A 27034-nucleotide genomic window follows, 5' to 3' on the forward strand; every position below is an offset into this window, starting at 1 on the left:
GCGGCGGGAAGCTGAGGGGAACCGGCCGCCCCGCCCCCGAGCAGCCCCCGAAACCGACAGACCATTCCAAAACAAAGACTTTGGTTACAAAACATGTACCAAAACAGGTTTTATTTCACAGCATCTGAATTTTACAAGTTCATGGTGGAAAAAAAAAAAACCACAATAAAACCGAACAGGCTACAACTCACGCTTTTAAATAATGGAGTAAGACAAAACCAAAACTGTATTGTTTACATAAAAATGTACAGCCTCTTATCAAGAGAGTTGTCCGTGCTGAGCCATCCCAGCAGCATCGCTACGCGGCACACAGCGCTAGGCCGCTTGGCCTGAACCAGCCTTTCCCTGCAGAGCAAGAGGAGCTGGACTGTGAGGAAACGTAAAGCCAGCAGATCCGCGTATTATTTTGGGTCCCACTTTCAGTTTATTAATGGATAATGTAATAATAGTCCTTTGCCACATGGTGGCAGCTTTTAGGTGAAAAGATAAGTATTCCCATACAGGACTGCGGGCTACACTCCGGAAACTGAAAAATCAACATATACACACACATGAGTTACCATATCTCTGCAGAAGGACTTTCTGCACAGATACCACAGCGGAGACACTGATGTACAAGCCACAGACTACACCTCTGGATGGCCCTGGCCCCACACTCTACCAGAGATGATGGTGCAACATTGGCTCCACCGCGTTGTTTTTGGCCTGCACACCCAGCTTCTAAGCTCAAGAACACTGCATGTTCCCAAGCCAACATCTAGAGTAACCTTTAGACAACATTCAGCATTCTGTAATTTAATGCTCCTTATCTTAATTTGTTCTTTTGAAAAACAAAACAAAAGCTTGCCCTTTGTGATGTGAAACCATAGATTCTGGGAACATAACTACAGCCCAAATGCCCACTGCAACCAAACTTCCACTGAATAGAGACTGCAAAGTGCTGCAAACCAAGGTATGGGTTTGGTTGTGTTTTGTTTTTTTTCCTTAGACTGTGAGAACAGGAAGTTAATTTTCTTACTTATATAAAGAGAGAAAACTCTTTATACACTAAAAAAAGAAGTTCCCAGCCATATTCTGATTTCATTCATACCAACCGGAGTGTTTTGCTAGTTCTGGAGATACCACACAAGCAATTTCTTTGCTCAGTTCTGCCTCTGTCCCCTCCCCTAATGACTGCAGGAAGTGGTGGCCCACTTCAATTGTCTTCACAACGGGTTGCTAATTTGAAGGCTCATTATAGACTAGATGTTTAGTACATCACTACTTCTTGCATGCAAGGACAGTTATATTCAGTAGAAAGTTTAACTAGTAGGCAGTTTTTCTTAAACCTTTTGGAAGATAACTGGCAAGCTTGTTTAATTTATTAGCTACAATCTCACTTATGGAGACTGGAAAGTCCTTCTGTGTTAGAGATAAATCACAAGCATATTAAATTTTACACAAATACCTTGAACCTACATACAGCTGAACACAGTTACAAAAGATTTGATAGTCACTGTAATTATTACATATGAAAAATACATTTTGAGCCCTACTTAAAGAGGAAGGGGCTCCAGTAAAGTTTGCTGCAATTCTAATGAAGCCAAATTAGCTTCAGACAAAAACACAGCTGAAAAGCAAAGATTCAGCTTTGGTTTTGGCTACGACCAACATTTAATACAAGGAACAGAAATTTACATTACTTTACATATTAGATAGCAAGTCCGTTACCTCAGTACGAGACCTAGTATTTAATTTAGGCGTCAAACAAATCACAAATTTCTCAGTCGTAACAGCCAAGCATCAGTTTTGTTCCTTGCAAATGGACACAGTTACTTGTATCATAATATTGCTTCAGAAAATAAACCCAAGAACCAATATCACAGAAGGTCCCACATATAATCGAGAGTTCATTCCCAACTTGGATATTAAAAAGAATAAATAAATAAATGAAGGAATAACCAATGGTCAGAGAAGTTATTTAACCTCTGCATAAGCATTAGAGTGCTGCTGGGCACCAGCCGTTAAGTGGCTGTTCAGATGTGCCAGTTTTTATGAGGACCATCACAGTGATGCAATGCTTGGAAGAACAGAGTAAAAAGAAGTAGCATTTTAAATATTGAGCATGCTTCATGTCATTGGCTTGGTTTGACAGCAGTAACTCTACTGGCGTAAGTATTTGCTCAAAGCACATAAGACCATATCTAATGCAGTCATACTGAAAAGGTGCTTATTTCAGACTACAGAACAGTGAAACAAAAAGTCGTAAATTATACATTTGACAGCAAATTGCTCTTAGTCAAGCGCTCATCTTCCACTGAGGAGTGAACTAGGATGGCAATCACTTTGCTGCAGCTACCTTGTTCAACATGTGGTACTTCATGACAGATTTTCAAACAATCTTTCCTATTTAAAGAAAAAGTATATTCTTAAGGTATTAATAGTTAACTAAATTGGAACAGAGTAATTTCAATACTTACCAATCTATAGTATAGCAGAGAATAGATGCCCTGTGTGTCATTAGTGCAGATATACTGGAATTGTTTTCCTTATATGCAAGGCCAATGCAGGTAAAGAACAGATGGCTATACAAATTCAGGATTTCCCACTAAATAACATAACTAACTTAAAAAGCACTGGTACCAGACCAGCCAGTTTTAGGCACACCTTTAAAAAAATAAAGTATGCATTTCATGAATGTAAAAATGTGAGTAGATTCTTAGAAACATCTGAATTTTATGGTGCACTGGAATGCAAGTGATGCTTCCTTTAGTTTCAAGGAATAAAATAAAGGCTTTAAAAAAACAAACAATAAAACCCAATAACAATACCATAGTATTCTTCATCGGGAAGAACAGTTTTAGTAAAACCAAACAGATAAATAAGGAATAATAAGCAGCCATGACAGCTGACTGGTGAATATTTGTGCTTTACATGTCCAAAAGAAAACAAAGTTCAACAACTCTTCTCAGACCATCCCCCAGACTTGGCATATGCGTCCATAATGCACACCTCAACAGTTTAGTAACACACCACAGACTTCAAAACTAGCTGTAGCCATGGCAGGATGCACACAGCGGCACAGAAAGGCCAGTGGCAAGTTCACTTGCAGTGTTCAGTGATGCGGTCCCCAGCGCCACTGCCTGTCAGCTGGGACATAGCTTTGGTTAAGACTGCTGTGTGAGCCGTCTGTAATGAGGTAAAACTTGGTTTTCAGGAAGATAGAGAGCCAGTTCCAAAGCTACAAGGACGGTGAATTCAAAACCAATGAGATCTCTTCTGTTGAATCTGAATCTCTCTTCTAGTTTCTATGATAGTGATAAAAAATTAAAAAAAAGAAGGACAAGGGGAGAAGCAATCAGTTAATCCACAAGATACCAATGCACTGCTAGATTAAGTCATCATAAAACAGAAGGCAGCGGTGTGTGGCCTGAGCAGTACCTACAGAATCAAAAAGTGTTGCCACGGAGCAGACAAGTAAACCGGCTTATCAGCCCAGCTGTGACACCCACACAAGTTACATGTGTGTGTCTAAGAAACAGTAAGTGGAAAAACAACCTCACTGTAGAATCAGTAGGACATTAGACTGCATCAGTCAGGTAGTTTTAATGATATTTAAAAAAAAAAATATCAATCCCGAGAGCCCTTGATACATAAAACTGAAAGAGCTGCTCTTAAATGCAGGCATGCACTGTTGAAAATCTTGGCTTTAGTCTTTGTCTTGTTCTTTGAGCTAGAGAGGAGGTTTTGACGACACTGAAACAAGTTTCATAGTACTTACATCTATAAGGTGTTTGACTTCATGTTTCCTGAGATCACTGCTGATCTTGGCTGCAAGCAGAACGCAAGCACCAGCACACAGTTTGCGGTTCTGTTTGTTAAGTTTGCCTTGGAGAACGAGCTTCTCAAAGTAAACATATGCCATGGAGACAGTTACTGGCTCCAGATTGCACTCTTCACTCAGGTTCCGCATCTCTCGCTTTAAACTGGGAATGGGGGGAAAAAAACCACAAAGACATCTTCTCAAACACAATGGCTTTAATGAAGTGCTCTAGAAACACTACAGCATGGGAACTCAGAAGAGCATATGGGCAAGAATCCTAGCTGGAAAACTATGGTAACTATTATCCTAGAGTGAAGTCCAGCTGGCAGCAAGCTGAAGCTGATGCTCAAACTGATTTAACCTGGCTGAAAACATCTACTGTGGAAGCACAGTTCTCATCTGCCCATACACACAGGAGCTTAGCTGCCTCCCTGACACACAGGCTATCGCTGTGTGATTCCTTCTGGGCTCCCAAACTGGTTTGTGATTCACATCATAAGACTGAACCACCCTGACCTACAGAACACCACACCAAAGCTGTGCGGACCACAGCAGCTGCTGCACAGAGACCTGTCTACTACACACCTTGTGGAAGAATCAGGTCTGAGGGGAAGGCAGACTGGTTTACACACTTCCCACAGCAGCCAGCCCGTCACTTCAGCATTAAGGCAGATTTTATGGTGGATGCTACCTCTCATGGCTGCCATCCATGCTACACCTGCAAGAAGATCTCTGCACAAACACACTGCTTGGGACAGTTACAAAGAGGAGTATGCAGGACACTGGCAGAACACAGACCCTGCCTGAGCCAGCCTTCCACTTGGAGCTGAGTTACACATAACCCTGGTGATTCAGCAGAACTGTGTTTAAGCCGGCTATTTCAGAGGGCCTTAACTGCGTTAGCTCAAGTGTAATACCAGTAAGATTACAGCTCTCTGAAGGTACAACTGATCTGAAGACGTCTCACTGATGAACAGCCAGATGCATTTTCTGGAAGACTAGGAATTCTGTATGGCATAGTCCTGCCTTCAAAAAGGACTCCCCAGACCTAACACTCTTCTTTATCCCAGAATCTTGTCAGAATCCATGGCCATCAGTGAGCCTGGTAATTGAAAGGTGAAAATAGCCAGAGGGTCTAAAAAGACAATCCAGTTAGAGTGGGACTATGCTACACTACTGCCAGACAATCAGGTTACAAGTATTTGTTTCAAGGCTAATGCTGCTTCTGTTAATTGACTATTAAGTCAGTACACCCCAGCTGGTGAAATTAAACCCTTTTAAGGTGGAACTATGAAAACCAACTGTTACCCCTTCCCAGCATCCTAAACATTCCTGTACAGGGCTGTCATCCTACAGTCAGCTCAACTGGCAAAAGAGATTAGTGTTTAATCATATATACTATTAATAGATCTACTATTTGCTCCGTACAAGTAGAAGATAAAGGCAGCCTTGTAGAGCATAGATGTTCTCATTATTCAGTGCTTGTTTCTTACCTCCTAATTTTGCTCAATGTCAACTTGATATGAGGAAACTTCTCTCTAAAGGTTTCATTCATATCCTTTTTAAGGTCTGAGGGCTTCACATATTCTATGACTGTAGTCTGAAATACAAGAGGCAAAATTTATCATTTCTCTGTAAACAGTACTGATGGCCAAACAAGTCTTCCAAAGACACTAATGCAAAGGCAAGCCTGAGTTTTATTATTCACAATTTAACATTTCTGTAATGTCCTAAGCAACAGATCATGATGAATCTCAACTACAAAGTCTTAAAAGAACAGTCAGCAAACTGTTACAAGCAGCAAATGGCAACATGGAGATGCATGTCAGGTTGGTCCTTGACAAGCTGAGTGTACAAACCCAACTGTTCGTACTTTTCCTAATCGATTCTCAAAAAGCCACAACCTTTTCTTCCTAGAGGAAGATTTCTTCCTCAATGAAGTTCTTTATAGGAAAATCTTAAAGACACTCACTCATTCTGTTCAGGTATGCTAGTCACTCACCATGTAAGAGGCAAAGATGAGAACACGTTTATGTTTTCCACAGGGCCACTGAGGATCATCCAGAAGATTTGGATCATACTCTGCAGCTTCCCCAGCTTCACTTCCTGAGGGAAGGAGGAAAGCACTTTTGGCCACAAGATACAGAGCTTTAAATGGCCTGTTTGCTCTTTAAAAAAGCTTTCAAACAGCCAACATCAGGAGTGTTGGGAGATCCCAGAGCAGCTATGCTCACATGTGTGCATTTCATAAATGCACCAGTCAGGTATTAGAATGATTGGGGAAAAAAAAAAACCAAACACAAACAAACCAGCAACACAGAAGCTCTTTCTGCAGCATGTGCCTGAAGCACCACTTTAGTGCAAACTAAGTTTGTCATCCACAAATATGCACAGAAAACAACCGCACAAGACAATTCTTTTGCCTATACTCTAACAGGCAGAAGAGTTGTCAGGTTTGCTCTTTAACACAAGAGAAGGGATTCTTGTCACAAACTCTTCGGCTTATGCATTGTTACTGTGCTAGAAGGCAAGGAGGCCCACCTGCAACCACGTATACCAGATGTTTCTTGTTGAATAATATAAAACTTCATATTTCCAGGCAGAAGCTTTGCACTCTTTGAATTGCATGAACAGAACAAGGCCAGATATATGGAGGATCTAAGGAATGTGTGTCAGTCTCAGTCCTAAGGCTCATCATTATACTTCATTAACAAGCCTTATTTACTAGGCTGTGCTAAAACCAGTCTCCTTCCAGATGCAGCGCATCACCATTCACTTCACCATTCGCAATTATTTCAAAGAAATATATTCCTTTTATGCTTTTCTGCCAGGCACACAAGCGATGGCAAAGCTGGCGGTTGTCCTTACCGATGTCTGTTCCTGCTGGTATTGTTTTTGCTGTCACAGGTTTATATCTTGATCCAGGAAGACTCCGTGAAGCACTAGCTCGACAGGAGGGAACAGCACTATAGCTGTCAGCTTTGCGAACAACTAGGGCATTGGTCGGATACAGGAATTTTGCATAGGACACAACCTTGAAGGAGACAAAGTTGTAGCAGTTACAGGGGAAAATTTACTGAAGAGCTTATTTCCAAACATCTAGCATTTTCCAACTCAGAGTCCCCTGGAGTTTGTATTTGGGAGTGGGGACCTTGAAATGGTGAGACAGGAAGAAAGGGTGAAGTTGGATGAGGAATGCCTTGTTTCCACAACAACAGTGTAGAAGCACTGTAGAAGATTTGGTGGGATGGTGAAGAGGAGGGGAGAATCACATCAATAAAATTCTGGCAGTATATAAACTAGGGTATAAATTTTGCCCATATTTCTATCAAAACATCACTCATGTTGTCTGAGACACCAGAGTGAAATAAATTCTCCAGGAACAGAGGCAGAAGCGATCAGTGGCTTCAACTACTTCCTCAGAAGAGAATTGTCACCAGCCAAATGTTTCAAACTGAGCAGTTAAACTTCCACCACTCTGAGAAGTCTCAGCTCTCACTTTATGGATGGCAAAGCACGGCATAAATTAAGTGATTTGCCCGAGCATGAGATGGTTCTGGGGTGAAAGTAGCCAGCTTACCCACCTGCTGTCACCGGCTTTGGTCAGTAGTATTACAAATGCTCACTGGCATTACAAATCGAGAAACAAACAACCCCGCCAAAAAAAACCCAAACCACCAAAAAACCCTAAAACACAACACCCAACCAAAAACACAAAAGGAGAAAGTATTTCCTTACCTTGCCATCAGCACCCAGCTCTACTCCTTCCAGGCCAAGCACCATCTCAGTGGAGACTGAAACTCCCCCAGAAGGATGTCGCTGCTTCTGTCCTTCCATTTTTAGATCACTAAATGCAGATAAGAAAGTGTGCTAGTATAAAATGTGACAAGCCCAGCTTCCAGGTAAACACCACGTCCCTCCATTAGCTACAGCCAACACCACCAGATCAGAGTTGTCCTGTGTGGGAACAGGGCAATCCCTCAAGACAACGTTGATTTTTAACTACTCTCTTAATGTCAAAATGCTCATTAACCAAACAGATATAATCTCACTTTAACTCAAATCTGTTCCAATACACCTATCAAAAGTAAACTTTAACATGGTCTTTCTGCATAAAACCACACCATTCCTAACATACTACTCCCTAAACATTTAACAGCAAACATGTTTTATATTACTGGTTTTCCAGGATTAGAAACTTGCCTTTCAATTGGAATTTTCCAACTTCTGTGCACACAAGCTCAAATTAAAAATTAAGGCGGCTGGCAGAACTCTGCCTCAGTGATGGCAGCATGCAGCTTTGTCACCTCTATATTCCAATGCAAAAAAGCAGCTTTCACATGAAGAATCGTATTGCCATCTTAGAAGCAGAACGACACAGTGCTCAGAAAACTTAAATAGCTCTAGTGACCTTGCTGCTTTTCTATTAAATGAGAGAATATTTTCCCATCACCTATTTTTATGGCAAGTGTATTTGCATACAATACAATTCCCACCACTAAACATCCGTTTCCTGTGGCCATAAGTTATGTACAGGACAGAAGTGACAACACAATTGTTTTGCCAGAGTAGATTAGAATAAAATTAGTATTTTCCATGGTACATTTGTAGATCACAGACCTTCACAGAATCAACTTAGACTCCACAAGGGGCTGAGCAAAGATGCAGGGAAATCCAGTTAGCAGGTTTTGGTTTTTGTAAGTGGTCATATTGAGAGTTCTAGACAAAAGCGTAGTACAAACACTAAAAAGCAGTTTCAATCAGTCTAAACTGTTTCTGTTCTTCTTAGATTGCAAACAGTGACATTCATGGCTTAGAGTAGAAAACCAGAAAAGCATCTTAGACTTCAGGTTTAACTTCACTATAAAGCCTTGAAGGTTTCCAAGTAAAGGCAGCAGCATCCTTCCCTGATGCTCTGTGTGCTTTTTTGCCGACACTAGAAGTTTGGTGCACCGAAGACTGTTGATTTCTGACCACTTTAGGAGTAAAGGGAGTTCTACACAGTAACAAATCACATCATTTATTCAGAGTTGTTTTCAGGGATTTCGCAGGACTGGAGTGCTTTAAAATGTGAATAAACCCCTGCAAAGTCTATCTTTCTCCTATTCTTCTCCTGGAGTTTGAATAAACACTTTGACATTGTGGCAATGTTTGATTTTACTGCTCTGATAGCAGATTCTTGTCCTTGCACATAAATGGTATGTTTTAATAAGTTCACCTGCTTTAGAACAGGAGACTTACACCAACCATAGTAACTTAAAAAGATCTTTTGCAAACAACAAACCAGACATTTCACAAAGCACTTAAGGATGTCTCACCTGATCCGTAAACTCTCCCCGTAAGGTAGGATAGAAAAAGCCACACACAGTGTTCGTTTAGCACAGATTAACACTATCCTGTAAGGAGATGGGAAAAGATCAGGATACAAATTACAATTCAGAAGTTACAAAGCAGCTTTTTATGGAACAGGAACACAGACTCTTTGTATATTGCTCTGCAAATCACAGATACTGCTACCGATTTTGTGTTTTCAGGAAGGAGCACAAAAGCAAAGGTCTCATTATGACCTGTAGGTCTTTAGGACCAAGCTCTATAGCAAAACCCAGCACCCAGTAACTGCCATCACCTTGGGAGCTCCTCAAAGGCAATCCTAGTCTTTAAAAATAGATAGCTATATTTATGTAATTTTTACATAAGCTTTGTGAAAAGACATAGATTGTGTTTTACATTTAGATGAAGTCTCACACCTCTACTAATAATAAACATGAAGGCAGCCTCCCCCTTCTCTTCTGCTCAGAGCCAAGAATTTGGCTAAGCCAAGCCATTCTCCTTAAATCCTCCTCAGCTCTGACCTCTCTGCGTGCTAGAGACAAGGAGGGCGTCAGAAGAGAATGACTGAACCTCCTCACAGTAGGATGGCAGAACTATCAGAATATTGCTGCAGATGTAGCAGATGTGAGCACCTACCTCCTTTGACAGAAGTATGCATAAAACTAACCAGACCCCAAGGACATCGCCTTATTCTCACTGATATTAAGAGGCTAATTGCATCGAACTGGAGTCTGCTTCTGAGCACCCCCTATTTCACCCCAGTACAGGGGGCACCTTGTCCTCCAGAAGTTACCTGCTGTTCTTGGTGTCATACTGCCTCATGTTCTTGATGAAGTGCATCTTCTTCAAACTTTTGTGTCTTGGAGACCCAGATATATGCTTGGTTCTGCAATTAAAAAAAACAAACAAAAACACAAACCAAAACCTGTTAAGTGCTCTGAAAAGAAGTCATGCCAGTTGTATGATCAGATGGCAGCACTAGCATGCAGGACCCCAGATATTGGCGTGGAAGAGGGTGGAGGGAGGAGAGGACTGCATGCAACGAGTTGAGGTTAATGCTGCTTTTGAAAAAAGTACCTTCGTACACTGGCATATTCCACTATGTCTTCTAAAAAGTCTAGAGAGCAGCGCTGGGAGATAAAACGCCTTCTGTAAAATGTACAACACCACGAAGAGTGAACAATATTAGTTCATGGCCTCCGAGTTTATGAACTGCAACAGATCTATGAGTTCTTAGGACAAATAGCAGGGTTTTTTGATTATTTTTTTTTGTGGAAGGTTGCTTAATTAAGCATTTGAAGTTCCTAAAAAGGCCAAGAACTTGTCTCCCCCTCTAGGGCCCTCGAAATACACATTTACACCAACTTATTAACAAAAGCATTCACTATCTTCAACACATAAGAACACCTGCCTATAAGTTAAACACCTAAAAAGCTTCCAAATACTCCTTTAAAATCTTACAAGAGGTATCATCAAGACAAAGGAATAAGTAATTTTATGTCAGTCTATGGACAGATATGGTATATCTGTATGATGACTGAACATCTGTGTGTATGCTCGATCCAGAACACAGTTGTCTCCAGCTATGACAGCAGCTCAATAAAATTGACAGATCTCTCCAGAAAACAATAGAGAGGGTTATTAGAGGAAGCAAAGAGTATTCGGTACCCATGTGAAATCCTAGAATGGAAGATGCAAGGAGAATAATAGTAGGAATCATGTGAGCCTAGTGTAACAGTAATAGGATATTACATTTAAGCAAAAAATAATAGACCTTGCCAAAGCAAGACACATTACTATTGTCAAAGTCTTTCTTTGTTGGTAGAGATTTACAAACGAATTGTGAAACTATGACTGCAATTTCCATAGGAACAATGCGCTCTGATTCAACTGCCACCAGCAAAACACTGACACCACAACTATCAGATTCCGTATTTTCTGCTTTTGTTTAAGCATACATTGTGCTACATTTTTAGCACAAGCCACATGCATTCAAGTCCAAGGTTTTCTTCCAAAGCAACATAGTAACTCAACTAATGGACAATGCTGCCATGAAAGTCAATGTGGAAGCAGCATACCAGAGGAAAGCTGCATGCCTCTGGCTTGATGGGATCTGCTTTTGGAAAAAATTCAAGAGTTTAAACTGCATCAGAGCCCTGGCATCCATCAGCAAACTGCTCGGGCTCTCATGCCTGGAAGTAAACATCCAACACCAAAGCAAAAGCATGGAACTTTGGGTGGCTGCAAAGGGTGGGGCAAGGCCAAGAAAAAATGGGATTTATTAATTGTTACCAGCTATGGCAGGGTTTTTACACAGCAAAGCTTGTAGCTTCAGGTGATTCAAGTTAAAGATCAAAATAAGATACTTGGGATTAAGACTGGTCTTGAAGTTCAGCACTTCAAGATTCTGAAACAGCTGGGCAATCTGCTAATCCCACCGACTCTGCCGGTTCTCCTCTCCAGCCTGAGCAGGGTAAGAAACCAAACCACACTAGTTGCTACAGAAGAGATACACCAGAGTTCCACACACAAAATCTGCCTGCTTTTTCTTAAACCCAGTGTTTAGAAATGCAAACTGCTGAGTGACAAACCAGGTGCTTTCACCTCTCTTCTGCCGCCTTGCAAGTTATTTCTTCTCTTCCGAGCTACTTGGAGCTACTGCCTGAGCTGCCTGCCAAGAACTGTGCCAGCCAGACGTAGCAGTTCCCCTCCGCACGGCACATTGCCCTTACAGGCAGCATCGTCAACGCCCAGGACTTGCTAGAAAATTACAGATTTCCACAACAAGCAGATTATCAGCAACAGGAGCATCTGCCTCTGTTGTGTCAAGCTATACCAGGAACACGCTTCAGAAAAGATGGTGTTCTGGTTATTTTTCCACATATATTGACATAACTGTTACTTAAAATGGCTGATCTGCAGGCAAGCCTCTGCAATAAGGTCTATGAAGTTACTCCTGTAGCTGTACATACCAATGATTATCTAGAGGTTTTGCACAACGACGCTTCAATCTTAAATATTCCTGACACCCGGTTAGTTCCTCATTCCTCACTACAAGTTCACGAGAAACAAGTAAACATTTTCTCTGTATTCTCAAGTATGTAAAGAGAACAAGTATCAAACTAATGAATGTTCTTCTTCCCGAAGTCTGGTTACAATCTCCTTAATGAAATATAATTAGTGCCCTTTCTCTGTGAAATTGTAATAATTTATACTCCCACATGAAACTTTATTTTTTCCGCTAGAAGGAAATTGTCTTCAGATTCTTAGCAGTGCTTTTCTGGCATTCTTAAAAGAAAAAAAGAGACCACAATTCAAACAGATAGGAGGATGAAAAATTAGTCTCCCGTTCTGAAAACACAAGAGGGGTAAATCCTCCCACTGGACTAACACCTTCGGTATTGCTAGAGACTGCCTCCCACAAATCAACTGCTATTAAGGGTGCTACTGGAGAACATTCCTGGCACAGCTTCAACACCCTTCACCAGCATTTCAGTTTTAAATTTTATTTTTTTTTCTTTTCAACAAGAACTGCACAGGAACATTTAACGCTTTCATATACACATGGTTCTTTTGTCTATTCTAGCATCCAACCTGTAATAAAAAACCCTTTGTAAAATAAAACCCTTCGTGAAACGTGGAGCTGAATCTCAAACCTCCATGAACACAGGTGTTCCCTGCAGGATCATCAGGATGTGGGACACCCCCAGTCTTCCTCCCCTCCTGGGGGAAACCTAGCTGGATGCAGACAGAAAGACACCACGTGTGGGGAGCAACGGGAAAACAGGCACTGGTACAAAGAAACCACATAAGAGAACTGTAAGAGAACACTGGTGTAAGTAACTGGACAGATTGGGAGAGACACAGTTAGACCCTCACTAGTAATGCCACGGTGCTGTGGATGCAACTGCCCGCAGCATCAAGGCAGTGTCTCCGTGGTGAAGAGCCACCCAGAGCATTACACCTTCTGGACACCACCGCCTTTTCTCAGTAACGGGAACACAAGCGACAAACACCCGAACCGGCTGCTCTACGTACGTATCTGGAAGCAACAACCTGCTGCTGCGAAGGGAAGATCCTGCCCCTTGACTCAAAACCACAATGACTCATCCCCACTCTGCCAACAGGAAACTTCATTTTTAGCTATGCTTGTAAATATTTTCGGTCCTCAAGTGAAGCTGTCACCTTGGAGGAATCCCAGTTGCTAAGCAAGATGCTACCCCTCAAATCTCAAAACAGGGTGTACGTAAAAAGGTCTCACTAACCCAGTCAGAGTGCCTGCAACAGCTTGTAGGCTCAAGCCAACTTTTTACAGCATTACTACTACTAACATACAGAACTTTATTAGGTAGTGCAGTACTTGGGAGTATGCTACAAGATTTAACACTGAGCAGTCTCCACTTATTTTTTATATACATATAAATATACATATATTCACACACTCACTTGCTTTAGTTTGAGCGCAGCCAATCCATGCTTCAACAACAGGCTACACAGCATTGCTCCAGCGGCTGCTAGCTCTGGTGAAAAAATGCCAAGTCACATATCCTGTGCTAATCAGCTTCACTGAGGATAACACCTCTTGCTCCTGCTCTGATCCACTGGAATGCAAAGGATTTTAAGTAGTTTACACACAACATTTGTTTCCAAATGCAGCCTAAATACTAAACCAGAGTACCAACATCTGTAAGCGCACTGCAAGGTACCTTACACACACCCTTACGGACATGCTACCTGACAATAAGAAATGAGAGTATCCAATATTAAAATGTTAATGAGTTCTATGGAGCAGGATGTAATTTCACCAGTATCCTAACAAAAGTTCAAACATGCCTGTGTGCCACCACCAGCCATTTCCTTGACAAGCTACAGAGCAGGTTTGCCTGCTTTATGTCCTTGGCCGGGAGCTCACTTTTGGGCGCTTCCCCCCCCCCATTTCAGGAGCCAATAAAGCAGGACCCTCCCCAAACTTAAACATTTAAAACAGCAACTGTGTTTACACAACCAGCACCTCTGAGGGGACCCAGCAAGAGAGAAAACCACGCAGCACATGCTCAGAGATAAGGGGCTATCAAACAGAAGAATTCTGGATTACGCCTTGGCTTGTTATCTCCACGAGCACACATGGACACACACAATCCAACACCGCTGCCGAATCCCCAATGAGCTAAACATGCACTTAAAGGCCCACAGAAAAATCTTGTATTTAGATAAAAACGCAACAAATTACGTTCAGAGCTGCATTTTGACTCCCACCTGGGAAGCAGCAGCCAGCACACACATTTATCCTTTCTGACGGCCCTCCCACTGAGGAAACCCAGCTCCTGAGCACATCCAGCTACAGAGCTGTCCTCTGCGGTCCTGCCACTGTCCCTCCGAGTGCTGGCAGAGAAACCCTCTGCAGAGGGTGAACAGGCAGGCAGCACGTGGGATCCCCAGCCCCGAGGTTGACACAGCTCTTAAGTGTTCCCAGCAAAACAGGACACAGCCAAGAGCAGTCTATGTATAGCACTGGTAATCCCTACATGTCCCGTCTTAGGAATTGAAAGGAAAAAGCTGGTTAAGTCACAGCTCCAGATTAAAGAGCAGCAACCTTTCCAATGGCTGGCCAGGAGGATTTTCCACCTTCCCACCTGCAGACACCCAAGGGGACAGGGGTAAAGCTTCAGGATGCTGCTGTAGTTGGAAGTGTCCAAGGTAACCATTCTTTAGTAGACATTATAGTTGAACAAGTTGAATGCAAAAGAGGTACTACTGCTGTAATATCAGGCATGGCTTCAGGCACAGGCAAGCCTCTTCCACACCTGCTCCTGAGCCGCTGTGTCCCCTAAGGGACAGTGGGGCAGCCCTCTGGGCACCCGTGCCCCTGCTCAGCACTCCCAGGCTCGGAAACAAACAGCCCTCATGAATCTTATTTTAACCCCTAATATTGGGCCTTGCAGCAGACAATGATCTTACTTAAGCTGCTGCGTGCAGCTGCCATTTGGCCATTTTGAAGTTTGTTTTGTCCTTTTGGTTCCTGCATTTCTGCCACAGCAGGTGAACAGACCAGCTGGTCTCGCTCCTTCCTGAAGGGTTAAATCAGACATTACTGGTATTCTCCCCTCATCCCAATTAACCCCCACCTCTCACAGGGACAGGTTTGCACCGAGCCAGTCACACAGTCACAGTGCAGTCAGCATTCAGCTGCTTCCACCAACACAGCACCTTGAGTTCACCTTCTGCTGTGACTTCTTATCCTCAGCACTTCCAGGACCACCAAGCCCGGCAACACGAGCGTTCAAAGATGCTACAAAAGCCAGGCAGGAACAGGACTTGAGGCCTCCTCCAGCCAAAGGGACCGGCAGGGCAAATTTGTTGCAAATGGAGTTGCATCCATGCATCACCCTTCTGCTGGGGGAAGGATGCTGCCACGCAGCCACCCAGGCACACAGCCCCAGGCACTGGGCTAAAATTAGTGGCAAGGCTTCTATCCTCTGCTGCTCTTTAGCCACCCGTACTGCCAATAGATGGGAGGAATGGGGGCGGGCAAGGATTTTTAATTACTGTTTAAAATTAGGGGCTAATAGAATCTGGTTTCCTATTTCTCACTTGAAAGAGTTTTATTTTAATATGGATGTCCCTTTGTAAGGTTCTTCACAGATCTCAGTATCATCACAGCTGTCAAGGGACCAAGTTATTAATATAACAAGGACAAAAAAAACATTTATTGGTTTTTGGAAGCACTAGCTTAGTAACAACTGTCAAAGGCAATTTACAAAAGAAATCCAGATCTCAAATACTGTTTTTGATAGGAAGGCATACCTGTCAGATTTGTTTTATCAAGACATACCTTAAAGATTAAGCTGCATCATTTTCCTTCCTTACAGGCAAGCCAACCACCAGATATGAACTGTGTCTTTGGTTTGACTAGGTAAAATACTGGCACCAAGGGATTAAGAAAACCAGTTCCAGTTTTTAATCTGACTTTTTCACAACTGCCATTACTTACGCAGCTCAGGAGGCATTCCCCGTTTTCAGGCTTGCATTCCAGAGTGTACAAGCGTGAGCATCACTGCCCTCATGTCAGTGCCCCCTGCCTTACCACCCTCAGCGCTTACATTAATGAGTTTCCTACTCACAAGCAGATTGAGTACAGCTCACCAGCAGCAACAAGTTTTCAGTAAAGCCAAAAGTAGTCAGAGACCACGTATCTAATGCATCACTATCAAAACCACATATTTGGCAAAACAAATTACTTTAATGAAGACTATGCCACGATGTGCCCAGCACCATTTTCACGGCTAAACAGTTTCAGCTCTGATGTTCAGTGAGAGGCAGCAGCAGAGAAGACACCCTGCAGAGCCGCCAGGAATCATACACCCAAGCACTCCTTTGCAAAATCAGCTACTCACTGTTTTATGGCACCACAAACGTGCATTTTGGACTGCAGACCACTGCCCCAGGAGCTTGTTCTGACATTTATTTAACTATCAGACTGCCAGACAATAAACACAAGCCTCACAGTCAGGCTAATTTAAGTTATCCCTCCAGTAATCTTCATTTTAAAGAGTAAACCCAACATGAGCTTGCAAAGTACAATTATGCTTCAGAGCAGGTCCCTCTGAAACCTCAGGACAAGGGAGAGGGTCCAATTCCTTCACCTTTCTGTTCTTATTGAGGGTTTGTTTGCAAAGCTGACAGGGCACCAGGGGCTCTCCTGCGGGTCCCAAATGCCAGGAGAAAACCCCGCACTCCTCAAACACCAGCAAAGCCACGCTCAAGGGAAAGAATGCGTCACGCAGCCCACGGGACAGGCGAGAAGGAACAGAAACGAAGTGTAATTTGAACGGAGGTGGAGGCAGAGTAAGCGGGAAGCTCACTAAGCCTGGAGAGTTTTAAATACAAACAAGGGAAGTTAAGATACTCTTCACAGCGGCTGCTACTTCACTGCTGATTCACTACCACATATGATTAAGAGCTAATGCTACTAGGAAACAAGCTTTGTGTTCGCCGCATTTCATAAATCACATCATTTTGATGCTAAGGGTGTTTAGACAATCCAAGGATAAAACAGTGCCTTCCAGTAAGCGCCATGAAAGCCATCTGCTGCACCAGAACCACCAAACCAGATTAAGGTTTGCTGTGCCCAGAGCCCATTTCTGAACTCCACTCCTAAAATCCCTGCTGCTTCTCACAAAGCAAACTGGACGTGCTGGCCAGGACCAACCAGTAACTGTATTCCTCCGTACTTCTACCAGTTTCTGGAGGTGTTCCTAGCTCACCAACCTCTGTGCTCTGCTCACTAAGCACTGAACTGCTGACCAAAACAGGCAAGTGAAATGTAAATTGTGTCCTTCATGACACTGTGGGCATTATGCTAAAAATATTCAGGCACCTCCCTGAGAGACGATGCTGTCATTTCATCATGTGCCTTGTGAAAGTAAAAGCCTTCAGCACAATAAAACTCTCAAGTAGGGGGAAAAAAAAAAAAAAAAAAAAAGAAGCTTTTAACTGGGAAGGAGAAGAAAATTCAAAACAGGTGACTGGAAGAAACCCAGTCAAAGAAAATTTAGAGAGGTCTCCCAGTGTTTTTATGGGCACTTGGCTCTTCCCACTGCACCATCAGTCATCCCCTCCAACCCACAATCAAGAAGTTGTAGCCTCACACCAGGGCAAAATTCTATGCTTGAATTGCAGCAGCCACAACAGAGCAAGTGTAAATGTGCCCATGCTGTCGAGCAAGAGGCTTTGACCGGCAGCAGTTCAGCCCATGCTGTGGCTGGCTAGCAAACAAAACGGCTACCCAGCTCTGAGGCAGGCTGCAGGCAACGCTGAGCTTGGGTACCCCTGGCACAAAAGGAGCATTCCCTGGGGAAGGTGGCTGCACAGGGTCAGGGTGTCCAGAGCTCCCTTGGGAAGGGCTGCCGGGATCAGGGTCAGCTGGCAGCCAGCTTTTTGTTTCGAAGACTCAGTAGGTCTTGTGAATCAGGGGCTCCCTCATTAAACGCTTTGCTTGCACTTATGAGACCAGTTTAAGGTTCTTCATTTAACACTTTTTTCCAGAGATTAAACTGTACTTAATTTACAGTAAGTTATATACACAACAGCTATAAACCAATGGTTTGAAGTTTAAAGCTCTGCATTTGAAGAGCCAGCATGACACAGCATCGTGGCTTAACCCCAGCGGCAGCTCAGCACCACGCAGCGCTCACTCCCCCCAGTGAGATGGAGGAGAGACTTGGAAGGGTAAGAGCGAGAAAAACTTGTGGGTTGAGATAAAGACAGCTGAATAGCTAAAGCAAAAGCAGTGCACAAGCAAAGCAAAACAAGGAATTCATTCACCACTTCCCACGGGCAGGCAGGTGCTCAGCCATCCCCAGGGCAGCAGGGCCCCAGCGCGCTTGGTGGTTACTTGGGAAGACAAACGCCATCGCTCCAAATGTCCCTGCCTTCCTCCTCCTTCCCGCAGTTTATATACTGAGCATGACGTCCCATGGTATGGAATATCCCTTTGGACAGTTCAGGTCAGCTGTCCCAGCTATGTCCCCTCCCAATTTCTTGTGCCCCTCCAGCCCTCTCGCTGGCAGGGCCTGAGAAACTGCAAAGCCCTTGACTTAATATAATCATTATGTAGCAACAACTAAAACATCAGTGTGTTATCAACATTATTCTCACACCAAATCCGAAATACAGCCTTGTACCAGCTACAGGAAAGAAAATTAACTCTGTCCCAGCTGAAATCAGGACACAGAACAGCTTTAGCTGAGCACCCTCCATCTGCAGTCACCTGCTTTATCAACCATACCTCGTGTTCGTCAAAGAATCCAAATTTCATTACGCTTGTGCGCACATCAAACTGTGCATTTTAAAACTCGAACTACAGAGCCAGAAGACTTCAGAGCAATCTTCAAAAGAAGGCTCAAAAGCATCTTCAAGCCCACTCAGCCTGACAGCCTCACAGCTTGAACTGGTTGACAGATGGAAAAAAAGGAGGAACACAGGACAGCTGAAGTCAAGTCTTCCAGATTCCCAAGATTTAATATAATGAAAAAACATATACTGCAGGAAAAAAAAATTAAGATAATATTGTGAAAGTCACTTCCCCTCCCCTCCACCTTTCCCCTGTTCCAAAGCAATCAAACTACACCCACACCCAGAGCAGAAGAGCTCATCTGTAGTTCAGGACTGTTCTTTAAAACAAAAAGCAGAGGTCCTTCCCTCCCTGCCTCATCCCACAGTTGATAGTAAATGGCAAAAAACTAAGAACCACCACTAGCAACTCTCCTGAACCGGTTTAGTCGCTGTGCTGAGAGCACACAGCAGCCCCGATGAAGAAGCTTCATCCACAGCCAGGCTAGGTGGCCGTCAGCCGGCTGGCAAAGCAGATACAAGTTTGAACAGCCCACATCTTCGCAATTATCAAGGATTTCAGGACTAAGCGAAGTCATGTTAAGGAGCACCAGCAACCTAAACACATCCTTTTCACTGACACCCACAGCACCCAGCTGCTGCTCAGCATGAGCTCTGGGAGCTCCGAGTGCTCAGACTGAGGAGGAGGCACTTGCTCACCAACTGAGATCTGGGGGAAGGCAAGGAGGAGAGAGGAGCTAATTATTTTAGACTGTGAATCAAAGAAACAACATATTAAGTCAGTACAGCAAGATCCTGCAGTCTTCAGAGTCAAGGGTTACATTTGAAAATAATGGTTCAATAAAGCTTGCATTATTTTTTCTAACTCGAAGCTTGTAAAGCAAATCTCACAAGTAAAATATTAGAAAAGAGCCATGAATGCTGTACTGCTGTGTAAGGTTCTGGCAGCACATTCAAGTCCACAGCGGAGGAGCGCCGGGATAAGGAAGCTCCAGCTGTAACACTCCTACAGGACTTGCTTACTGGAAGTCTAAAAGGGGGCCCCACCAACTCCTCCCCGAAGTTAAGCCATCCAGCTTTTTACATATAATTTGGTACCACATTCCCCTCTCAACTGATGACTTGCTGACTTGAAGTAAGACACATTCTAACCACCCTCAGGCTGGCAGGAAGGAAAAAGAAAGGTGGCAACAGCGCTTCCAGAGCATCCCATTTTCCATAGCATCTCAGACGCCGCTGCCAGGGCTCCTGCGCCATTCCTTTGAAAAGCTACACAATCTGTCCACAGATAAAATCAGCTGTGAGTACAGTTTCTGTACAGACTACTCCTGCCTGAGAGCAAAGTTACTTTAAAAGCCTCTGGACTCTTTTAAATCAAAAAGTCAAATAATCTCAGTGTTAGAAGTGTCTAGGATTGCCTGACCCTGACCCATTCACAGGATACAAGTACCTGGATTTTCTAATCTCCGAGTTTCCTGCCAGGCGCCCAATTTACTGCTTCTGATTAATATACCTGGCTGGGAAGGTTAGATAACAAATACTACAGGCAGCTATCAATTATAAGCATTTAATATTGGACACATGCAATTCACCTGCAGTTGCAAAGATGAGAGAAAGCTGCCGAAACAAACTGTGCTTGCCAAGGAGGAAACTGCAGCCTTAATCTTTCAGTTGATTTTTTAATAAAGTTCAGGTTTAGCACATGTTCATTTTCAGCCCCAAGCAGCACACCCCAGTCTGCTGCTCACCCCTGAAAGGTCAAAGCTTGCCAGCCCTGACAGATCTTGCCGCTTCCTGAAAAGCACCATGAGTGCTCAGGTTATTACAAATAAGGCTCAAAATCAAAACTAAGACTTTTAAGCATTATATTTCATACATCTTAACAAAATCTGTTTATTAGCAGAGTTGGTGGTTTGGGGTTTTTTTGGGTTTTTTTCCATCATAAGCATAAAAGCCTGACTAAGTATTTCTGCCCTTCCAGCCAAAGAACTAATTTGATCACACCTATGGCAACAATCCAGCATCCAATTAACACTTTAAAGTAGAGTTGGTCCGAAGGGCTGCTGTTATCAACTGCTGTTTGAACTCCCACCTTTAAATTTACCTAAATTAGCTCAGTCATTTCTGATTCATCAGCAACCGCGAACATTCAGTTCGGCTCCCTGACCGCTAAACACCAAGGACATTAAAGCATCAGTTGCAAATAATTAAATTTCTGTATTTATTCTTAGGCCCAGAAAAAATGCAGCAAGTAGATGGCAAAACCAGCTGCTTTACATTAAATTAGACCGAACCCTCAGAAGCAAAACAAACACGGACATTCAGGGTTGCTGTTCCCGTTCTTCATGCTTTCATAACCTGGCTATTTTCAGGGCCCTCTGTTATCTGTGTTTCCCCAGAAAGCTCTGCCAGTTTCAGACCCAGCTGCAGAAATTCATTTAAAAAAAAAAGTATCTGTGAATGCTGATTTGTTTGCTGTTTGCTGCATCCTGCCACTGCTTTCTGTGAGGCTTGTTCTTTGAAAGAACAAAAGAACAGAGAAAGATGGAAAAGGAGAAGGCAGGAGGGATGGCAAGCAGATTAAGCAAGCTAGTATAACACAGCATTGTAATTTAGGATCCTGTAAACAGAAGATTCCTTAGAAAAACAAAAGTGGAAGGTTAAAGTCATTAAGTTTATCATGCTCAGCAGGCAGCACAATGAAACCAAGCATCCAGACTGAACGGTGCCTCCGAGGGAGCGTGCGCTGCTTAAGTTTCCATCCTAAAGGACCTGACAGCTACCGAGCAACTCCAGCAAACTCCACATTCCATCAGCTGACCCGGTCACTCATTCCTAGGGCTGTACTGAAGACCTGCTAATAAATCACCAGCTTTAGCAGAGGTGCCGCCACAACCTGCCCTGAGCTACGCTGGTCTCATCAGCTTCTTGCAACTTCTCAATCAAGTCAAACAAGATCAAGTTTTGTAATAAAACTCTGCCCAGTGAAACTGCCAGTTGTAGATAAAGTGATCTCCAAGGATGGGGCAAGCCCCAGCGCGATGAAACCCCCAGGCACGGCACAGGACCGCAGCGGCACTGGTCAGCGAACATGGACAAAGCCGATCTGGAGACCCTTCAGCCTGTGCTCCTGGTGCATTTCGGGGAGGCTCCACCAAGGGCAACTCAAAGCAGCTCTCGACAGTGACTAAAAAAGGACTCCGAGGAGAGCAGCTGCCTTAAGTGGGCACCAAAGATTAGATGTCCAGGGTCGTGGTGCAGATTCCACCGCCTCCTTTCCTCTGCTGGCTTCACAAGCCTGTATATTTGTATGATGCACGCAGTTATGCTACCCAGGGTAGCAACATAACTCTATGGCAAAACAATATACAGATTCCAGAGTCCCATTAAAAGGAAACCTATGTTGTCATTGTTCGTTCATTTCTGAACCTTACCTTGCCAACAGCTCACCTAACACAGAAGGGGAAGCAGCACAACCACCGCTGTCCTGCGGGAAAAAAAAGAGTCCCTGAATCACTCCTCATGTATTTGTAACAAGAGGATGCTCTGTCTGAGCAAACCATGGAACTATCCAGCGAAAATACAAAGTGCTCCAGGTCCCTCACTCTGAAAGTAACAGGTGAAATTAATTCCAGAAGGATGGTCCATCTCACCCCCTCCTGTGCCCAGCATGACTGGAAGGAGATACGTGGGCCCTAACACCCCCAGAGCCAGCGCTAAACTGTCCTTCTGACAAAAGACATGTGTCTCCATGTAAAGATGCGGATCTTCGGCCCGATAGTTTCAGTGGATGTTCTCCACTCACTCTTTTCTTCTTTAAAGGCAAAAAATAGATGAACTCTCACTCCAGATCACCCTCGTAAGTAGTACACAAAATGATTAACGCAACACAATCACCCTTTCAGCCATTTCTTCCAAGCTGAAAAAAATCACAGCCTTTTTGTTGTTACTCAGACAGAAGCCCTTTCATTCCCTCGATTACCTCCTCGCATTTTCCTCTACCTTTTATTTGTGATTTATCATTCTTTCCAGGTGGATTGATTAGAATTACTGTAGTGGAACATAACCATCTAAAATCAGATGCCAAGGAAGGAGGCAGAAAGGACATCTAATGAGAAGATCCTAGGAATATTTTCTTAGTGTCCTATCAACTTGGCATGTGAAAAGGAAGGATCAAATAATTTATGCAAACTCAGCCTGGAGCTCGGTACGCACAGACACACCGAACAGCACACCCACAAAGGTAACTCTGTGTGTAAAGCTCTTGATGCAAAACCTGCCCTCAAGAGCTTTACCTACAACATGAAAGTAATGAAATGAAATTGCACAGCAAATAGTGTGCTGGCTTTTGTGGCCCGGAGCGGTGGGAAGGAGTTGTGCCACAGCCGCACTCCAGGCTCCCCTGCTTGACAGTGGCGTATGACAGCGTGATCTCTGCTCACCGGGCACCCAGCTAGCATGCCAGGCTTCAACTTCTCCAAGAAGCAAGGAAAGAAAGGTCTTTTCCATTTCAAGAAGAAAAGCAACGGGTGGTAAATGACAGTTCCAAGTTTTTTTCCTTCTTGGAAAAAAACCCAGAAAGGATGACATACAAGAGACTCCCACACTTACAAACTGCTACTGCTCTTTACATTTCCTGATTTAAATCTTCCAGAGGGTATGGGACACCTCCATCGCAGGATACACACTGCAAGGGAACACCCAGCAAGTGCGTTAGCAAAGCTCCCCAGCTTTCAAGCCCAGACAACATCTCTATTTCAGCTGGCTAACAAAGCTCTGGAAGCCGCTATAAAGACCACGGAGACTTCAAGCCTTTGATACTGCCCTGCCTACCTGCGGGCTCCCAGGGCCAGCTCACTTTACAAAGCTGTTTATGCAAGAAACGGCCTGAAAAGCATTCCTCAGAGCTCGGATCCTCAGGATGCGAGCAAGAGCCCGCCTTCCAGCCGCCTAGAAAAACCAACGCTGTCAGGGCCGATGGCACGGCTGCGGCACCGCCGCGGTGAAGGGCAGCGCATCCTCCCCGGGGCCGGCTCCAAGCGCCCGGCGCGGGGCAGAGCCCGACCCAGCAAGGGCTCCGCGGCTGTTCTGGAAGCAGCAAACGGCGCTAGCGAGAAGCGGGAGGCAGGGTGCAGGGTCCCGCAGCCCCGGCGAGCGCCCAGCTCCGCACCACCCCGGCACTCTCGCACGCCGGGGCGCGCCGCGCATCCCCGGGGCCGAGCCGCACACTCCCGAGCGGGCAGCGCTGCCCGGCCGCGCCCCCGCCGGGGCTGCCCCGGGGTAGGGACCCCCCCCGGGGCCGGCGGCAGCACGGCCCCTGCCCCCTCCCACGACCGCTCGCCCCGGGGGGAGGCCGCTTCCCATGCTCCGCTCCCCCCTCCCCCCCCCGGAGCGGCCGGCCGGGAGCCCTGGGAAAGTCGGGCTCTTCCCAAGGCCCGCGGGGGGTCCCGCCGCTTCCCACGCCCCGCGGGGTCAGGGCGGCCCGGCGGGCGGGCGGGCGGGCGGGGGGGGGGGGCGGGCCCGGCGCGCCCCGTCCCCTCACTCACCTCTGCCGCTGCGCCTCCAGCGCGAAGCCGCCGCCCGCCGCGCTCTGCGTGGGGCTGAGCAGCCCCGGGGCGCCCGGCTTGGCGGCCGCCAGCATCCCCGGCAGGGCGGGCGGCGCGGGGGGCGGCGGGCAGAGCGGGCCGCCCAGCAGCAGCTGCGGCAAGAAGATGCCCCCGCGGGGGGGGTCCGCCTCCCCCTTGGCTCCGGCGGCGGCGGCCAGCGGGGACGCGCCGGGCGGCAGCGGGGCGGGCGGCGGCTGGAAGGCGGGCGGCGGGGACAGCAGCAGCGAGGGGGCTCCGGCCGGCTCCGCCGCCGCCGCTTCCTCCCCCTCGCCCGGGCCGGCGGGCGGCGGCGGCTTCTCGGTGGGCGGGCAAGGCGGGCGGCCGTCCAGGGAGATGTTGTTGAGGAAGAAGAGGGCGGCCTGCCGCCGCCGGGAGTCCCCCCGCTTCCGCGGCGGCGGCTGCTCGCGGGGAGGCGGGGAGCCGCACGCCGTGGCTGCGGCCATTCTCCGAATGAGCCGCGGCCGCCCGGGCGGGGCCGCTGGGAGCGCAGCGCGGCCGGGAGCCCGCGCGCTCATTGGATGCGTCGCGCCGGAATGTAAATGAACCGGGCAGGGGCGCCGCGCTCATTGGCTCGGCCGCTCATCACGGGTAGCTCCGCGCGCCCCTCGCCCGCTGGTGGGGCTCTGCCGGGTCCTAGCGCCGGCGCGCAACGGCTCCGTCGGCCCAGGCAGCTCGGTGGTGCCCCCGCCGGGCGGGCAGGCGCTGCCCCGGGGCCGGGGCGGCCGCGGCCCGGCACGTCCTCTTCCTGGCTCCCCCCGCGGGGCCGTCACGCAGGCGCTCCCCTCCTTCCTCCCTCGGGTACTGCCCTCCCACGGCCACAAGTCCACCGTGTACCCACAAAACCACCCACCGCGTCCCCACGCATACACCCGCCTTGTCCCTTTGTATGACCCTTAAACCTCTCCTCCCCCCCGTTTCCCCACCCAAACCCCCAGGGACTCTGGCGGTCACCCGGTCCAAGGACTCCCGGCCTTCCTGCAGGACACATCTGCTAAAACCCTTGGCAGGCGGCTGTGCGCATCGCGCCGCCGCTACAGAAAGCAGATGAAGGCGGTTGCTCCTCTTGGTCCAGCAGGGGACCCGGCTCTCTGGTTTGTGGGGCTGGGGTGGACCCCAACCTGCCAGCCTGGAGGGCATGGGTCCCCGTGTATGGCATAGATCCCCATGCATGGCATAGATCCCATGCATGGCACAGATCCCCATGCATGGCATTGATCCCCCTGCATGGCATGGATCCCCACGCATGGCCCTGAGACTCACCAGCAGCCCCTGAAACACGTGCGGAGGGCTGAATCCCCATGCCTCCCAGCCGCTGAAGCAAAGCCGAGGCAGCACTGATCGTGGGCCGTATATGGGAAGACAGACCTGGATCTGGGAAAGCATAAACTTAGTATTTATCTCCACAAAGTGACTCAAGGCATTTCTGCGCAGCATGCTGCTTCCCAGGCTGGTTTGTTTATGCTGCACAGAATAAACATACCCCTTAGGCACTTGAACCAATGTCTGCTGCATCCCGGGATGATGCTCTGACTGCTTGCCAAGTAAGAAAGCTCTGCCCTTTCCATCATCCTCGGAAGATGCTGATGTGCACTGACGATGTCCGTACCACTGGGTCTGGCAGAAGAAGTTTGGGAGCTTTGCTGGGTGTGATGAAGCCTCTGGCACTGGGGACAGCAGCGTGTGGGTGCTGGTGGCCTCTGTGTTCCTCTGAAACAGAAATGGCCCTTGCAGATCCCCCTGCTTCCCACCTCATACGCTTGGAAGCATCTTGTGCTCCCAAGCAGGATTTTGCCCATAGACATGGACATATCAGTATGCTATTAATGAGAGACTACCAAGATATTTATAATTAAGCAGGTATTCATGTATTAGCAACAGTGGAGCCATAGAATGGTAAATGCTTTTGCTAAATATGTCCAAAGAAGCTACATGACAACTCTTAATATTGCTTGCAGCTTGTACCAGCAATGAAACTGATGTCTGATGACATGACCTGAGATAGGGGCACTGAATAAAAGGTAGATTATGAAACTGTCCTAACACATACAGGTTCTATGTCTTTTCATATGGCTTTTTCATAAGACACTTTTGGTATACTGTTGCAAGTTGCAATACTTGTCTTACAGTATTAATCGTATTTAATAAAAATAATAATAGGATTAGGATAGAAATCATAAGACAATGCTTTCTTGTAGGCTTCCATTAAAAAGCCTACAGTGAAATATAAACTCTTCCCTTAAAAACCCAAGAACAACCTCAGTATCTTATGCTATTCAATATAGGTCAGATTTTGAGTCTAAATTGTTTGGCAGAATCATCTCATATCACAACTGTGGAAAAAATAATCTGGGATAAAAAGGAATGAAAATCTTTCCTGCTGGCAAGCTCATCAAATAAGCCAAAGGATAGATGGGCACGGAAACCTAGCTAGGCTTGCTGCAAA

The 27034-nt window shown here is 45.9% G+C and overlaps 1 protein-coding gene across 2 annotated transcripts; it reads right to left on the minus strand.

Annotated features, from left to right (window-relative positions):
* Positions 1–96: 96 nt before the first annotated feature.
* On the minus strand, positions 97–25173 carry CABLES2 (Cdk5 and Abl enzyme substrate 2). Of its 2 annotated transcripts, none has more exons than XM_055722096.1 (10): positions 24532–25173; positions 22420–22472; positions 9927–10019; positions 9121–9198; positions 7541–7649; positions 6671–6836; positions 5805–5908; positions 5296–5402; positions 3761–3965; positions 97–3287 (listed from the first exon to the last, which is right to left on the minus strand). In XM_055722096.1, the coding sequence occupies exons 1-10, from the start codon at positions 25156–25158 to the stop codon at positions 3147–3149; spliced, it is 1683 nt and encodes a 560-aa protein (XP_055578071.1). In that variant the 5' UTR covers positions 25159–25173; the 3' UTR covers positions 97–3146. The 2 variants fall into 2 exon arrangements, with proteins under 2 accessions (XP_055578071.1, XP_055578072.1); XM_055722097.1 differs by lacking the exon at positions 22420–22472 and adding an exon at positions 10211–10282 and having other exon boundaries at positions 24532–25034.
* Positions 25174–27034: the final 1861 nt, after the last annotated feature.

Source organism: Falco cherrug, chromosome 10, assembly GCF_023634085.1.
Source record: "Falco cherrug isolate bFalChe1 chromosome 10, bFalChe1.pri, whole genome shotgun sequence".
Lineage (NCBI taxonomy): Eukaryota > Metazoa > Chordata > Aves > Falconiformes > Falconidae > Falco > Falco cherrug.

Bases quoted from the DNA above. Each gene is read 5' to 3' on its own strand.
- CABLES2 (XM_055722096.1), bottom strand. From the start codon at position 25,158: ATGAGCGCGGCGCCCCTGCCCGGTTCATTTACATTCCGGCGCGACGCA. The intron at 9,199-9,926 runs GTAACTTCTGGA...ATCTCCTTACAG, and splicing joins TATGACACCAAGAACAGCAG to GATAGTGTTAATCTGTGCTA. The intron at 3,288-3,760 runs GTAAGTACTATG...TCACTATCATAG, and splicing joins AAGTCAAACACCTTATAGAT to AAACTAGAAGAGAGATTCAG.